The sequence below is a fragment of the Balaenoptera ricei genome, chromosome 3 (assembly GCF_028023285.1).
Source record: "Balaenoptera ricei isolate mBalRic1 chromosome 3, mBalRic1.hap2, whole genome shotgun sequence".
NCBI classification, from domain to species: Eukaryota; Metazoa; Chordata; class Mammalia; order Artiodactyla; family Balaenopteridae; genus Balaenoptera; species Balaenoptera ricei.
In genome coordinates, this window is record NC_082641.1 from 82,347,012 (window position 1) to 82,362,274 (window position 15,263).

The 15,263-nt window shown below is 39.9% G+C and overlaps 1 protein-coding gene across 1 annotated transcript in view; it reads right to left on the minus strand.

Moving 5' to 3' along the window:
- ST8SIA4 (ST8 alpha-N-acetyl-neuraminide alpha-2,8-sialyltransferase 4) overlaps positions 1–13,270 on the minus strand; it is a 100,925-nt gene extending 87,655 nt beyond the window's left edge. Inside the window, exons 1-2 of the mRNA XM_059919401.1 lie at positions 12,876–13,270; positions 6,481–6,612 (exon numbers count right to left, since the gene is read on the minus strand). Of these exons, the coding sequence (XP_059775384.1) occupies positions 6,481–6,612; positions 12,876–12,988 (245 nt within the window). The 5' untranslated portion in view covers positions 12,989–13,270. The remainder of the gene's footprint in view (positions 1–6,480; positions 6,613–12,875) is intronic.
- Positions 13,271–15,263: the final 1,993 nt, after the last annotated feature.

The window sequence follows — 15,263 nt, forward strand, 5'->3', positions numbered from 1 at the left end:
AAATTTTTTTCTCAAATATTTGGAATATCAGGTTTGAAAGGAGTAAAATTTGTACAGGAAAATCTATATAAATGCCCTACAAATGAAATTTTAAAATAGAAATTATCAGGCATTATAATAATCATCTTAACAAAGTACAGACTGCATAAGAAGAGAATTGCTGGTGAAATCAGCAGCCATAGAGCATATGAATTGCAGAAAATTGAGAACTCTTTCATTATGTTAAGCACATGTGATTCTTCACAAAAGTTAACAGCTAGCACCAAGAGCAGCAATCAAACTTTGTACAAATTAACTACCACTTACTTGTTTGGTGAAAAAATTAAATAATGCCTGACACCTGTATTTCAACAAAAAATTTTTTTTCATTTCCTGTGAAAATGACAAGCTTGACTCTAAAATGAAGACTGCACGGATGTGGTCAGATCGCCAAACTAGATGGTGTTATCATTTTCCTTTGAACATAATTTAAAGGGGTTGCTGTAAGTATTTGAAGATGCAACTCACAAGTAGTGGCATGTTTGCAAGCATGAAGTGAATAGAGGTCCAGATTTCAAAGAAGACTCTTTAGCTTGGAAATCCAAAAGAGGAAAATCCCCTTTCTCATAAAGTTAACACTTAAACGCTTGTCAACTGATAGCAAGAGGGACTTTGCAATCACAGAACCTTTGCTGTGTTATAGAAAGTTAGCAGCAAAAATATTTTCAAACATATGTCCTCTAAATCTGAGTATAAGAGAACACCTTTAATTTATTCATTCTTAGGGAAAATTGATATTTAAAAAGTGGACTGTAAGAGTTCAGGAAGAAAATAATGCTTAATGTGATAAATAATTATTAAGTACAGATGATACTATTACATGTATTACTCCAATGCTGTCTTACAGGCTCAACAGTAGTTTATTTTTTAAATGGAAGCAGTAAAAAATAGTAAAAGTATTTTCCAAGACAGAATACAAAATACCAATTCACACAGACTAATCAAAATATAAAAATGTAAGTTTCTTAGAGAAAACTCAGAACAATTGTTAGTGTTGAATTTGCTTTTTTAAACTGAAAAGGGAGGGGGGGGACCTTGAATGTCTCTAGTTTGTTCTTTTTCCTGCATTGAACCAAACTTTCGTTTCCATTTTAGGGCTTAGATCTATACATGGAAAATTATCTGAGCTAAGATTCCTGGTGTAGGATGCAAGAAAGACTGAAAATAATTACTATGAGTGAATATATTGATAAAATGCTTAATATTTTCTGGTAACAGTAAAGTTAGTTTTTTTCTTCTCCCTAGTAGGCTGTAGGTATTTTTAGATTATAGATTTAATGGACTGTAAAAGTTCTATGGATTTGCTAAGTCTAACTGTTGTTCAGACTGTAAATCTATTTAAAAAAAAAACAGAAAGAAGAAAACTAGTGCTTAAATGTAATTAACTAAATGTCACTGGAAGCCTGAAAAACTCTTGTACTTATGCTGAACTGAAAAAACACGTTAAGTACTACCAAGGAGAACATATATGCTTCGCTCAAAAGGTACTTGATATGAATGAAAACAGCAAGTTAAACAAAATTACTTCAGAATGAGAGAGATAGAAAGAAAACTCTAACTTCTGGGCTCTAAGGAAGCATGAATCAACAAAAGCTGATGTTTAATATGCAGGCTGTACCAGTATAAGTTTTTGTAATAGGTGGTCGAGTTACTACCAGATTTTTAAAGCAGAGGATTGTGTTTTCTGTGTGTGACTTAAAAGAACAGTAACAACAAAAGATTCCTTACAGGTCTCTGTCATTCTGTTAAGCATAATATAACTTTTGAAACCCTATTCGAAAAGCAAACACCTAAGTTCAGCAACTGTTTTAACGATAAAGATAACTGACAGAAATCAGGAAATATGCTTCACTTTTGGTAAGACTAAAAAATTAGTCATAAAGATTATTTTTTGTTAGGCAATGCTGGCTTAAACTGAAAGACTGGTTTAGACTGTGAAACTGACAGGAATAGATTCTATACAGAAACTTTTCAGCTGAAATTTCAAGTAGAACTTCCCTTTCAACATCACCCACCACTTGAAATAGCAGCTGCAGAGTCCTGGGGAATTAATTTTCTAAACATTGTTTTCACTTGTGAAATGTTACATATAGCTAACCTATCACCAGGTGCCACTCTTTCTTCTCTGTAGGTTTCCTGTCAACAACAAGCACATGTGCTGTGGCAACTAAAATTTAATCTAAATGACATTGTTGACTCCATCAGCAAGTATTGTGAGGCAAATCTTACAGCTGGAATGCATCACAAGTTGAGAAACAAATTAGGTAGTGATACATATATTAGGAATCAGTTTTTGCAAACTTTTGACTCCAGACAAAAATCAGTGAATCAATTCAGTTGTTACTGACATAGTTTACTAAAAAGAAAAAAAAAAAAAGTTTAAGAAATGCCAAGTGTTTCATTATGCCTACAAAAAGCAGACAGAACACAATTTTTTGTCTCAAAAGATTATTTCTGCAAGGCAATATGCCTCGAAGCTCTGAAAAAAACATAACCTATAGCTTGTTAGGGCTTCTGAGCTAAGGGTCTTAGCTGTTATAGGAAAAATATTCTAGTTAGTATTAAAAGAAAAACCCTGAACACAACCAAATGAAAAGGCAAAATTGTCTCAAAAAAGCTTGAAGAAAAGCACTTTTTAGTTTAATTTACACCTCAGATAGACATTTGATATTTGGCCCAGCATTTGGTAATATTGGATGAATACTATCTTATATTTTATTATTTTAGAGCAAAAAACTCAACTTCTCTGTACTTCATAAAGATGCATTTTAATAGTATGCATTTTTAGTATTAAACAATAGTCTTTCAAAAGATTTATCTCATAATAAGAGCTCTGGCTCCACAGTCAGGCCTGGCTTTGAAGCTTGACTCTGGGACTAACAAGCTGTGTGACCCACGACGTGCGCTATTGAATTGTATGTGGACCTTTTTCTAAAGTAAATCAATGCATGCAACAGCAAATTCTTTTTGACAGGTGAAGCACATATAAATTTGCAATTATGTTTAGGCAACCTGCAAACCTTATCTGGTTAAGAACTTCGATATATGATGACACTAAGAGTTGAAAATATTTTTGCTGACTAATTATGATGTGCTTATTCTGGTCCTGATGAGTAGCTGAGCTCATACATTTCTATACATCCATATCTGGTACTGTACGTAATTCTTTAGGTTTCTATCCAACATATGAAAAATGAAGGGGAAAGAAAGAAACAACACGAAGATAAAAAGAAGTCAAGTCACAAGTGTTGAACATGACTAGATAATTTCTCAGCACAATGTTCACAGATATACTCACAATATCTGATACATCTTAAATGTATCATTTCTTAGCTTACAATAATAAAGAACTACTACCAATAAAATCAAGCCTTTAACCAAGCTAATTAGTTTAATTGTGAAGTTAGCTGTGGAATGCATGAACTTCCCTAAATCTTGATGAATTTTCAAAGTACAATGAACTAATACATGAAACCGTCTCTCTCAGACAACTCCCCAGAGGTACAGTTGTTTGATGAATATATATGAATCAATTCTTGATGTGCTTATGAAAGTGGCAGAGTGCATATAGGGCTGGAAGAATCAGTAATAAGAAAGAAAATCATGTCTACAAATGTAGGGAAAAACAATTTATCTTCAGTGACTGTTTCACATTTTAATGCAAATAGATAAATAATTTATTAGGAATATCACAAGTGCATTATTAAGTTTAATGAGATTTTTAAAATGAGAAAGATTTGTAAGCATAGTTCAATCATGTAAGATCAAAAATGATTAGTTGTAACGTCTTAATCAAAAGCTTCAAAGTAGAATTTTGAAAACACTTGTAAAATATGCCCACACCCACTGATAGACACAAAATAATGTGGTTCTTCATAAATGCTATAGATGTGGGGAAAAAACAAAGGAAAATAACCAAAATACTTTAAGATTAGTTTCAAGTATGACTTAAAAAGAAAGCTAAGCCAATAATCAGGTATTTTTATATTCTAAATGTTTTATTATAGGTGTCAAATTGATTGATACTTACTAGTCACTATAGCTATAGGCAATTATAATTTTTATGAACTGTTTGTACATTGTATAGTAATGGTTTTACAAATTATTATTTCCTTGTAAGGAAGTGACAACTTTGTATGTCTTATTCAATATTTGCTCACTGTTTTATTGTTTACTTCTTTATCTGTTAAGGAGAACCATATGAAGAGTACTAACATTTCATTCATATAATTAGCTGTTATAATTGAAAATAAATCACCCTCAAAGATATGAATGCAACCCTCATTAATTTGTAAAGTTGCAATAATAAATTGCTTGGGTCAATTTATGTTAAATACCCTTAGCTTGAATATCTTAAAAATAGCAATAGATATAGCCTCATGCACATCTATAGTATCCATTTTTTCATAGAGACTAGGAAGACATGGCCAGATATATTGATTAAACTATTGTTAATTATGTATTTAATTTATTTATTAGACTTTATCTGATATATCATTTAGCATGGCTAGATATATTAAACTGTTACAATTTCTTATTTTACTTTACTTTCTTCCATTACTTTCCTTTACCTGATCTACAGAGCCTTACATAATTGACACCTTTCTTGCCAAATCATTCAAACTTGAAAGTTCTCTTTCTAGGCATCCTCAGAGATCAAATATTTTCTTTTTTAATCCCCCATATTTCTCTCTTTCCAATCTACTTCTAAGAAACATAAATCCTTACTCTGTGCTAAACTCAACCACACTGTATTTATGGCCCCATCTAGCTCCATATCCTGTAGCCTTTTCCTCATAATTATCTCATCTCTTACAGGGTTTCTAAATTCAAATGTGGGTATAGGAGTATGAGTTAGTGAGGAAGACACCAGGTAGGTATCATGAGAAAAGGGAGCTCCAGGTGTAAAACTGTCAAACTGGAGAGCTCGTGGTTAGTGTTGGCTTCAGCCAAAGAGTTCTCAGGAGGAACACAGGTCCAGAGTTGTCACATTTTAAAATTTCTTAAGGGTATATGAAAATCTGTACTTTTATAAGGAATCTGCTAATTTTTTAGTACTGCTTTAAGTTTCTTTTTACCCAGTTGAAATAAATATTGCTTGCTGAACATATTCTACACAGAAGACACCAATTTATAAACTCTGTCAGAGCTGCACTACATCACATGCTACTCATCTCACTGTTCTTGCACTCTGCCTACAAATACACAAAGTTCACCCTAAACTAAAAATAGCCAGACATACACCACTTGACATTGCCATGGTTTGATTCCTGTCTCCATTCCGGTCACTTTGAAAGCTTTAAAACAAAGTAGTCTCACCATTCCTGCATTTCCATGGCACCCATTTCTTTTTAATTTCCAAACCTTCTTTCAACTATATTTCAACATGTAGTGAGTGCCTTTGCTGCAACAACGCATTCTGTGAATTGCGATGCATACTCTAAAGATGAAGGTAGTAGACTCTTCCTTAAAGGGGCTTATAATCTACATTACATGTACATGTGATCCAAGAAGTGAGGAGGTAGAAACCCCAGCAGATCAGCAGCTTACCCTCTTAACCACTAACCTACTCTTACAAAATCTGTGTGTTCATATCCAATCATGGAGTAATTAGCATTTTGCCAATACTAGAAAAATACAATGATTTTTTTATGTAAAGGACGGCTGTTCTCTTGAACTTTTTTAAAGAGTTCTGATTTACTGAAATGCTGATTTAAACATACCAACCAATACAGCAACTTAACGGTAGAGAAAATGATCTGCTTGCTTCCTCCATAATTAGGAAGGTCTGGCCCTAACTTTCTTATTAGAGAATTATAATTGAAGAAAACAAGATGTAATGGATATATGTAGGCACTGAGTTTGATTTCAAGAGCTTATCTAAGTGAAAATACCAGAATCTTACAGAGAATAAACCTGTACTCTAGAAGCCTTATTTGCTAATTGTTACCTATTTAGGGTGTAATTATTGAGACTTTTATTACAGGAGCACACATAGAAATACCCCTTCATAGAATAAGTCAAATTTATTTATAATTGTTGGCTAAATGGCAGTTGAATAGGTTCTGCTTATATCCAGTGTGAGAAAACACAAGATCAGTATAAAGACTTTAGAGAAGTTAAAGATAATTCTCAAAATATACGTCCATCCTGAGTAATAAAGAAAAGTGTGTTAAACATTAGGATTCTGTCGAACATTTTATTTCATTAGTATAAAGACAGTATATTAAAAACTCACATATTCATCCTTATATTTCTGGCTGTATAATGATTTCTGTTTTATAGTTTCACATCCTTCAGTGAGAAACATTAAGAGCCTGTTCACTCTTACTGAAGTATTCATACTTAAACTATAAATCAAGCATTCAATATAAGTTTGCCAAACCCAATGTATTCTAGAACATGATATGAAATTTATTATGCCTTATTAAAGAAACTCACCTTATCTCTAGGACCAAAGAGGAATTGATTTTCCAACCTTCTACAGAATGCTGGAAGACTGAAGAGCCAGCCTTTCGAATGATTTTATCTGAACTATTGACAAGTGATCGACTCAAACACAGCTCACCATCTCTGAAACAAATCACAATGCCAGCTTTGTGAAAGTAAGAAGCATTTTGTATAAACAGCATAATACATAATTTGATTTAGATTACTGGTGACAACTTGTAGATACAACTTTTTCTACCTGTTGGAAGAAGAGGTATAAGCATGATGAAAGGTATTATAAAGATTAGGTGAATATGACTTTATCAGGAGAATCATTTACACTTATTATTTTACTTATTATTTTTGAAATAAAACTTTTTATATAAAGAAAAGACCTTTGCAGTGTTTAAGGAAAAAAATTCTCATCAAAGTTCTGTTCCCCTTTAGCCCCTCCCTCCCCTGCTGTGTTTAACAATAGAGACAGGATGTTTGGCCAATTCTCCTACATCTGTGTAACTGTGACTCCTAAGATTGTCACAGAAGACATACAGACATAATGGAAAGAGCTTTTGTTTTGGAGTAAGAAGACTTTGAATATCAGGTGATCTGGGCATGTTTGTGATTCTATCACTTGCTAGCCCGTATGTCCTTTGACAATATTCTCTTTCACGGTGGTAAAGCCACCGTGACTTTACCTTACCTTGAAAATTGCAAAAACATTATCTAATATGCTTTGACTTTGTGAGAAGTGGAGCTCTGCACGTGAAAGTAATTTATAAAACACAATTGAAGTGCTAATTCTAAAATTACATCGGTCTCAAAACATCTCAACAATGAGATGCTTCCCTGATAGTTGGTGGTGGGGAGATAGAGATTGCCATGGGGGGAAAACTCATTCAGTAGCCATTATTACTGGTATTTTCTGTTTTATCAAATAATTAACTATGCTATCCCCACCAGTTAATAGCAACAGGCAAGTATATCATGCTGCATGCTACTAGCAGGGGTGTTGGCGGTAGGTGACAGACACCTATGATCGCATTTATACCATTAGGACCTTTATAGACGAACCTCTTCATTGTTCAGTAGACTACTCCTTGGTACTTTATACATGTAAACCCGGATTCAGAGAATAAAAAAGCCACCTCTCTATGGCATAGCCCTTTCAATATCTGTATTTCATTACATGTCACCTCAATTTTTTAGAATCTCAAAAACATAGTTAAAAAGTAACATGACTACTTGCTCAGTCACAAAGTCTAAATCTGTGTTTATTATGTAGGCAATCCTCCCCTACTATCAATGGAAACATTGCCTGTGCAACAGCTGCTAGATGAATTCTGTAATTGGAGGCTGATAGTTTGGTATTTTGGTTTGCATTCTTTTTTAAACATGAAGTTCCAATTTGAAGCAACTCAAAGCATCAAATGCAACTACTCCCTGTGAAATTTAGAACTCTATAAAAATTAATATTTTAAACTGTCCTACTGATGAAAATGATACACTTGCATGCCTATGCATGGCTAATAATAGTCATTTTATAGAGGTCATTTAGGATGCAAGGAAACATAGGGTGCAATTACTACTCAGTAGCCCCGAGTCAATTTTTATATTACACGTCTAATGATAATAACTATTACATATGAATGAAAATGTGGATATACACAGAGTTAATCTTCACACTTTTGGGGATACGCCTTCAAGAGTAGGGACACAAACTCGCACCATTTCTAGGGGTAGGGACCTTCCCCATCTTCATCTTGTTAATAACTAACTGTCCTGTCAATATCATCTTTTTCTAACCACAGATTGCTACAATTAAAATAATTATTTTCACCACCAATAAACTTTTATAGAAGTAAGCTGGCATTTTAAATATCTGTGGGAGATTGCTTTACTGACGGGTAGATAAAGATACATTTTTATAAGGCAGAATGATTGCTATGATATTGTATGGCGCCTTTTCAGAACCTCTAAGATTTAAAAAAAGTGCTTTAAAAGTGTAAATCAGTTTTATATTAATGAAATGCTACCACATTACTCTGCTCTTTGAATTGTTTTCATTGAACTGGTGATAAGTCAAATTTCAGACTTTTACCACTGGAAAGAATTTTGAATGAAAATAGCTACAACTAGTCACACTTCTTGAAGTCAATGGAATTCATGTGTGAGAAGGCCAGGCTGCCAGCAACCTGAGGCTCTGGAGCAAATTTCTTTGTATAAGGCTAAATGAGTCCCAAGGGGTTTTTCTGCCTGTGACCTTGGTAGTACTCCGTCTGGAATAGGCTTTTCCTTCCTGTGAATGCAAGGCATGAAGGATGTTGCCACCCCCTACTAGTTTCTCATCCCAGATCAGACACGAGTGCTAAACAGCTGCACTGAAAACATTTCTCGGATGGGGCTGTATACAGGAAGATTCAATACGTACTTCTAAAGGGATAATTACACAACATATAAAAGAAATAAAGCAATATATATTATAAAGTATCCCTGCTTATATCGAGCTAAGAAAAACCCAGTTAGATGGTCATCTATGCGATACCAGTGACAGAAGCTAATCAGCAGTTATATTACTAGTCTTTACAAAGATTTTTCTTTGAAATATGAGTTGCCAGGCATCACTACAATTTATTCTATTAATTCTGCAGTACATAACACACATGATTAATTTTGGTTCATGAAATTAGGTCCCCAAAAGCCCTGCAATGAGTCCCACTGGAAGCTCTTCTTGACTTGGCTTTGGAATGAATGTGTTCCCTTAGGTTAAATTTTCTCTTTAATATAAAAATTTAAGTCATTTAAATGAAAAGAACTTGCATCAAATTAAGCCTGAACACAAACAGCAGGCAATTTTGTGTTTTCATTCCCTAAGTGCCAAACAACTAAAAATAAAGATGAGATGTACTACCTTAACTTACAGCCTATGGCTTTTAGTAGAATTCCAAATATAACATATGAAGTAACATGCGGATTCTGGTTTCCTGAGTTACAAGAGTGTGTTCCACCCTAGAACAAACTGGAACTAACATTGCTAACAGTGATAATACTCTAAGTATGAATGCTTATCTCCACTGTCACTTCTATCATAAGTTTCAGAACTAATACTGCTGATCATCTAGTGAGACAACCTAAAGTACACAGTCAAATTAAAAAGGAAATCTGTAGATAGTAAGAAAAGTAAGTTAAAGTGTCATTTAAAGTCACCCAGGAAAAGAGTATGTAGCAAGTTTTAAGGAATAATAATCAAAGCAAATGTCTATTTGGTATTAAAGTTTGTTACACTTTCAAATACATTATTTCATTAAATGAGTATACCCACATATTTTTATCTGTAGGGCCCTTAAGTTAACATATTTCTAATTACACCAAAGAGCACACAGAGCCAGTAAAATTACAGGCCAGTTGTGAGGCAAGTGCCATTTTTCCCATTAAGAAAAAAACATCAATTAAGAATAGACCACTTCATACCCCTCATGCCCTTTCAGTTAAACTTTACTAGTCAACAGACCAGGCAATTGATATGTTAGCTTCGAAGGAAACAGTTTTAAATGTCCAATTATTACTTGACCTGTTCTCCAATAATTCCTTATTACAAACATGCTGCTAGTACTCCTCTGGAGATGCGAGAAGGTGGATGGTTGGTAGGAAAGCTGGGCTGCTGTTCTTTTTCCTCCTCTGTGGAATGACTGCTCTACATTGCGTACAAAAACCATGTTAACACTGACTCTAGATGGGACCTTCAGTGTTAAAACGGAGGCAGGTCGAATAGATAAACTGCTGCTATTGCAAAATGGTAGCAGGGAAGCTAAACATGAATCTAGGAGGATGTTACAAGATACAAGGACTGTGGAACTGTCCTTAATTGAATCCGCTGCCCACTCGCAAGGCACGCAGTGTCCCCCAAAAGGTCAGGGGCTGCCGTTTACCTCACTGCTGATTACTGGCCTGGGTTCAGGGGCCAAACCGCCACTCTAGTTTACTCATCTCAAAACGAGTGCCTCCACGTGGCTTGGGTAGAAAGAGTCAAGGAGAAGAAGGCCGTTTGATGAGTCAACTCCCCCACCAGAAGCACTATTCTGGAGTTGAAACGCAATTATAAATTGGTATCACAAGCGTTTCCTCTGAACGTTTCATGTGAGGGAAAAGCGAAACAGCGCTCAGGGGGAACTAGCTGTCCTCACGTTGCCCCCGGCAGCCCCAACCCCAAGGGCTCAGGGAAGAGCTGCCGGCGGCAGCCCCGACGCTGCGGGGCACCGGGAGACGCGCGCCGCCTCGCCCTGCACGGCCGTGATTGCGGGATTTAATTAGGAAGGAGGAGCCCGGTTGCCGACTGAGCAGCAGTTATTATTATCATTTTTTTTTTTTTATTTTTAAAGGGGGCCTGATTCCTGCAGTAAAGGCTTCCGCGTCTCCTCACTCATTCTTCCACCCTCGCGGCCAGCTCTCGGGGAGCCGCAGTTGCTCCGCCGCGCACTTCTGCTTCTGTTTGATGAACCCGCGCCCGCCCCGCGCAATCTCGGAAGGAGCAGGGAAAGCAGGCTCAGCCCGAGAAAGGTGCAAGAGAATCCCCTCACCCCCAGCTGGCCCGACCGCCGCGCCCCTGCCTGCGCCCGCCTCCTACTCCTCCTCGGCGCCCTGGGCAGCGCCCACCGGCCGGCGGCGTCCGGGAAAGGCCACGGGAGGAACGTCGCCCGGGAAATGAGGAGCATCCCAGGTCGGTTATTTGACCCGGAGGACTCGGGATGCGCTCCTCCTTCCTGCCGGCGGCTAAGGGAGGCCCGGAGAGGGCGCCGGGGTGGCGTGTGGCGCCTCCTCTCGCCTCACTCGTCCCTCCCACTCTCGCTCTCCAGCGTTGCCAGCCAAGAGCCCGAACCTCAGAGTCCTGGCGAGGCTCGGCCGCTTTGTCTGGGCTCAGGCATATCTTCGGAGCCCACCAGCCGGGAAGGGAACAAAGAGCCTCGACCCCCACGCCCCAGCCTCCGCCTCTCCCCCACGCGCCGGTTCCCCACCTTCCTGAAGACCCCTTTGTCTGCCTGGGAAGCACAGGTCTACCGGGGGTGCCCACACCCCCGCCCTTTCTGACAATCGAGCTAGGCTGAATTTTCAACCCACCCACTCCCTGTGTTAACGACCTCATACAGTTCGGCGTTTTTCCCCCCCAACATAGACCATTTAGAGATTTGTTGATGCATAACAATCAGCCAGCCCATCCCTTATTAGCTTTTTCATTCTCTTCCAGTCCCTTTCGACTGTACTTCTATGTTAATTTTCTATAAAATAACAATTTCTTCTGTAAAGATAAGCCGGCGTCTTGCTCACTTAAATTCTCATTACTTAGGGAGGAGTAGGAATATTAAGTAACGGAGTGCATTAAGTTTGTGTGTGTGTGCATGCGCGCACACGTTTTAGCAGTCCCGTCCACCGCCCACCCCCGACCCCGCCCGCCCCAACGGCAAGGGTTCTATCTTGGTTTTCATAAATCTTAGGGAAAATAAAAACCAGGCTGGCATCTCTGCCAGTGTGGAGTTTCCGATAGCGATAGCAGACGCCTCCGGATGAGGCAGGATTTCCGAAACAGGACTTTGAACAGAGTTGACAACCAGGTTCACATCCTCAGAAAACGCTTCCAAGCTATGTAAGCAACACAAAGTTGCCACCACCCCCTGGGTAAACTTCAAAGACACGGAGGCCAGGGGGGAGGGAGGAAGGAAGTGTGATATTTAGAGAACTTACTGCGGTGGAGGAAGATTCTGAACTCATCTAGACAAACTAAAGAGCAGAAATATATAGTCTGTGTGAAGCTACAGCACCCAGTTTCCAAAACCGTAACCATGACGCCCATGGGTTTTACCCACAGACAGCAAATAAGGAAGTATCGTTGGCTGACCTGGAGTTTCTACTCAAATTATGATACACAGAATCTACCCGACGCCAAAGAATTGTAAAGAAACAGAGGAGACACATTTCCTGCTTTCTGAGCTTTAACTTCAGCCTTTCAGGAAGCCAGCTTTCTCTAGTACCTCCCTAGAGTGATAGGGCAGAGAAAGAAGGAAGGGCAACCAGATGGTGAATAAAGATATCTAGATTGAGTTCTGCCCTGGGACTAAAAGGACAAGGGCACCCATTCTTTGTTGACACTTCTGCAGTGACTTCTTTGGCGTGCGAGCCCCAGCACCAACACAACTGTCACTATCACCGCACAGGGCAAGTTGAACTCGTACTGAGAACCCGCTGTAGAGAATCACAGACACCTCAGCAACAGCCTTTGTTATTTAATTCACGAGACTAAACACTCACAAGCTGACACCAACACAAATACTACCCCAACCCTCACCCTGTCGTCTATATTCACATTTCATTTATGGCTTGACTTTTTATCATATCCTAAAATGAAGCTTTGCATTTACCCGATGAGTTGCGTCTCCTGGTGCTCCTCAGTTCTTGCTATTTCTTTTGTTTTATAAAAGATCAGGAGCAGACTTATCGTGCAGATCGTCCACCTCTTCCTAATGGAGCGCATCTTGGGTGCCCGGGAAAGTCGTGGTTGCCCCAGCTCCCTCACCTTCTCTTCATATAAAGGCTCCGTTTTGGGGAGATGTAGTCGCGGGGAGTGGGGGGGTGGATCTGTAAAATGGGAGGAGAGCGTGGAGCTGGGATCTCAGAAGCAGGTCTCGAGGGTCCTCTGCGGCCAAGCTCCCACTGGTCCTCGAGCGCTGCCCAGCGCACTCTCTCGCGGTTCCCGCCAGCCCTAACCCGGTCGCTCCTCGCCGCCTCCCTGGGGCTCAGGTTTTTTTCCGAAGAGACACCTTGTACATTGGAGGTGGCGGCCGCTTCTGCAGCCGGGTTCGGGGGCGTCACTGGCCCTTCCCTTTTCCTAGCATGGAAATGATGAACAAAACCAGCCAATCACGGGACTCAGGGGCGGAGGCTGCTGTTGCCTTTCGTCGCTGGCGGCTGCTTGGAGAGTAACGTCGCCGGCCTTGCCTGAACTGTGCAGAGAGAGGAAGCTCACAAGCTCACAGTCGTGTACACACACACGCACGCACCAGTGCTCGCACACCGTGGGAAGAGAGCAGCGCACTAGGACGTCAGGTCGCCCTCGCGGGACACCAAAGCGTTAGCTCTGTGGACAAGGAAGCACCGAGATAGTCCGCATCAGCGTGGAGAGGACACCTCAGCTGGGGACAGATCGGAGACGCCTGCTCTGTCGGATAGAGCTGGTGGTGGGTAGCAAGAGGGGTACCTTCTCCCAAGCGTCTTTGCTAAATATACACACACACGCGCGCGCGCGCACACAAACGCACGCCCTCTTAAGTGGAGTGAATGGGGGAGGGAGGGGGAAGGAGTTGGAGGACCTTTTATATTCCGTGCACCGCTCAATCCGGAAAGTACAAATACACACGCGAGCAGATCAGCCGATCGCCCACTCAGCGTGGGTGGTGGATGACGACCCCGACTCAGGATTCTGCAGGAAACAAGTGATGACAGAGGTGTCATTAGGAACTTCATGGATATTTATGTGACTCGTTCATTGCCATTTGGAAACTCCTCACGCAGGAGTCAAGGAAACTCCAATCCCACTTGAACTTCCCTGCTGAGAGACAGGATTCTGAGAAAAGTAGGACCTCCTCTTCAAACGCAAGTACACCTATACACACACACACACACACACACACACACACACACGAAGGAAGGAAGGAGAAAAGAAATGAAGGAAGAGAGGGAGGAAGGAAGAAAAGAAGGAAAAAAAAAGGAAGAGCAAGCTTTTCTCTGAAAGTCTTAGTAATGTGCATTTAGCCTGATTTTCACCCTCTCCTCCCCTCTACTCTTTGTTTTCTGTTTTGTTTTTTAGTTCTATTGTATTGTGTGGCAGGGGCACTTTTCCCGTCCTAGGTTCTAGTCTTCAGAGTCCTTCTCCAAGTCTTGGATCTCTGCCCTCACCCAGAGAGAAGCTTGCAACTCAGGTTGTACCATGCCTTGGCTTGGCTTTTACTGAGGGGTGGTGGAGGTGGGTCGGGAGCCACTCCTCGGGTGACATAGTGCCTGGAAGCCAGGATTTCCCCCATCTATTTGAGCGGGTCCCAAGCCCTCCGCCTCCACCCCTTCCCCCAGAGCCTCTCAATTCAATTTCTTGTTCTTTCAGGTTGAGGGGTGTCTCCAGCTGTCATCCACTCTTGGCCCCTGGGGTTTACACCTTCCTAAACCCAGAAACGGTGAAGTTCACCACCAGTCCTCTGCTGGAGGGGCGCAAGAGTGGCTATTCCGATTTCCAGTCCCTTGACAGCTTAAAATAACAAGGATAACAGCCAACACCTTTGCTTGAAAACCCGAGAGCCCTGGCAATGTTTGCCATTCTTCCCCTAAGATGTAGAAAGTTAAGAACCTCTCAGGTCTCTGCTCACAGCAGAGCGAATAGGAGGTTGGGTCTAAAATACTCAAAGGAGCAAGTAATTATGAACCTTTATTGACACTACAAGTGGCCTACCGGGAGCGTTTCGAGTTTAGTGATGTCTAGGCAAATCCCACTTGCATTAATGCAGCTCGATCACACTGCCTTCTCAATTAGCAGAAACTGCAAGAATAAAACAGCTTCTTATTTAAGTGAAAAGGGTACTGGGGTGCAGAGAGGGTGGGCAATGCATGGTTAGGATGCTAACTTCTCTAGGTTAACTTTTGATTTTTAAGCAGTAAACAAATATATTCTGGATTTCAAATAAAACATTACCTGCTGCTGCTGATGGAGTAATATGTATCACTTAATTAAATTCATCCAACATTTCTTAAGCAATTACTAT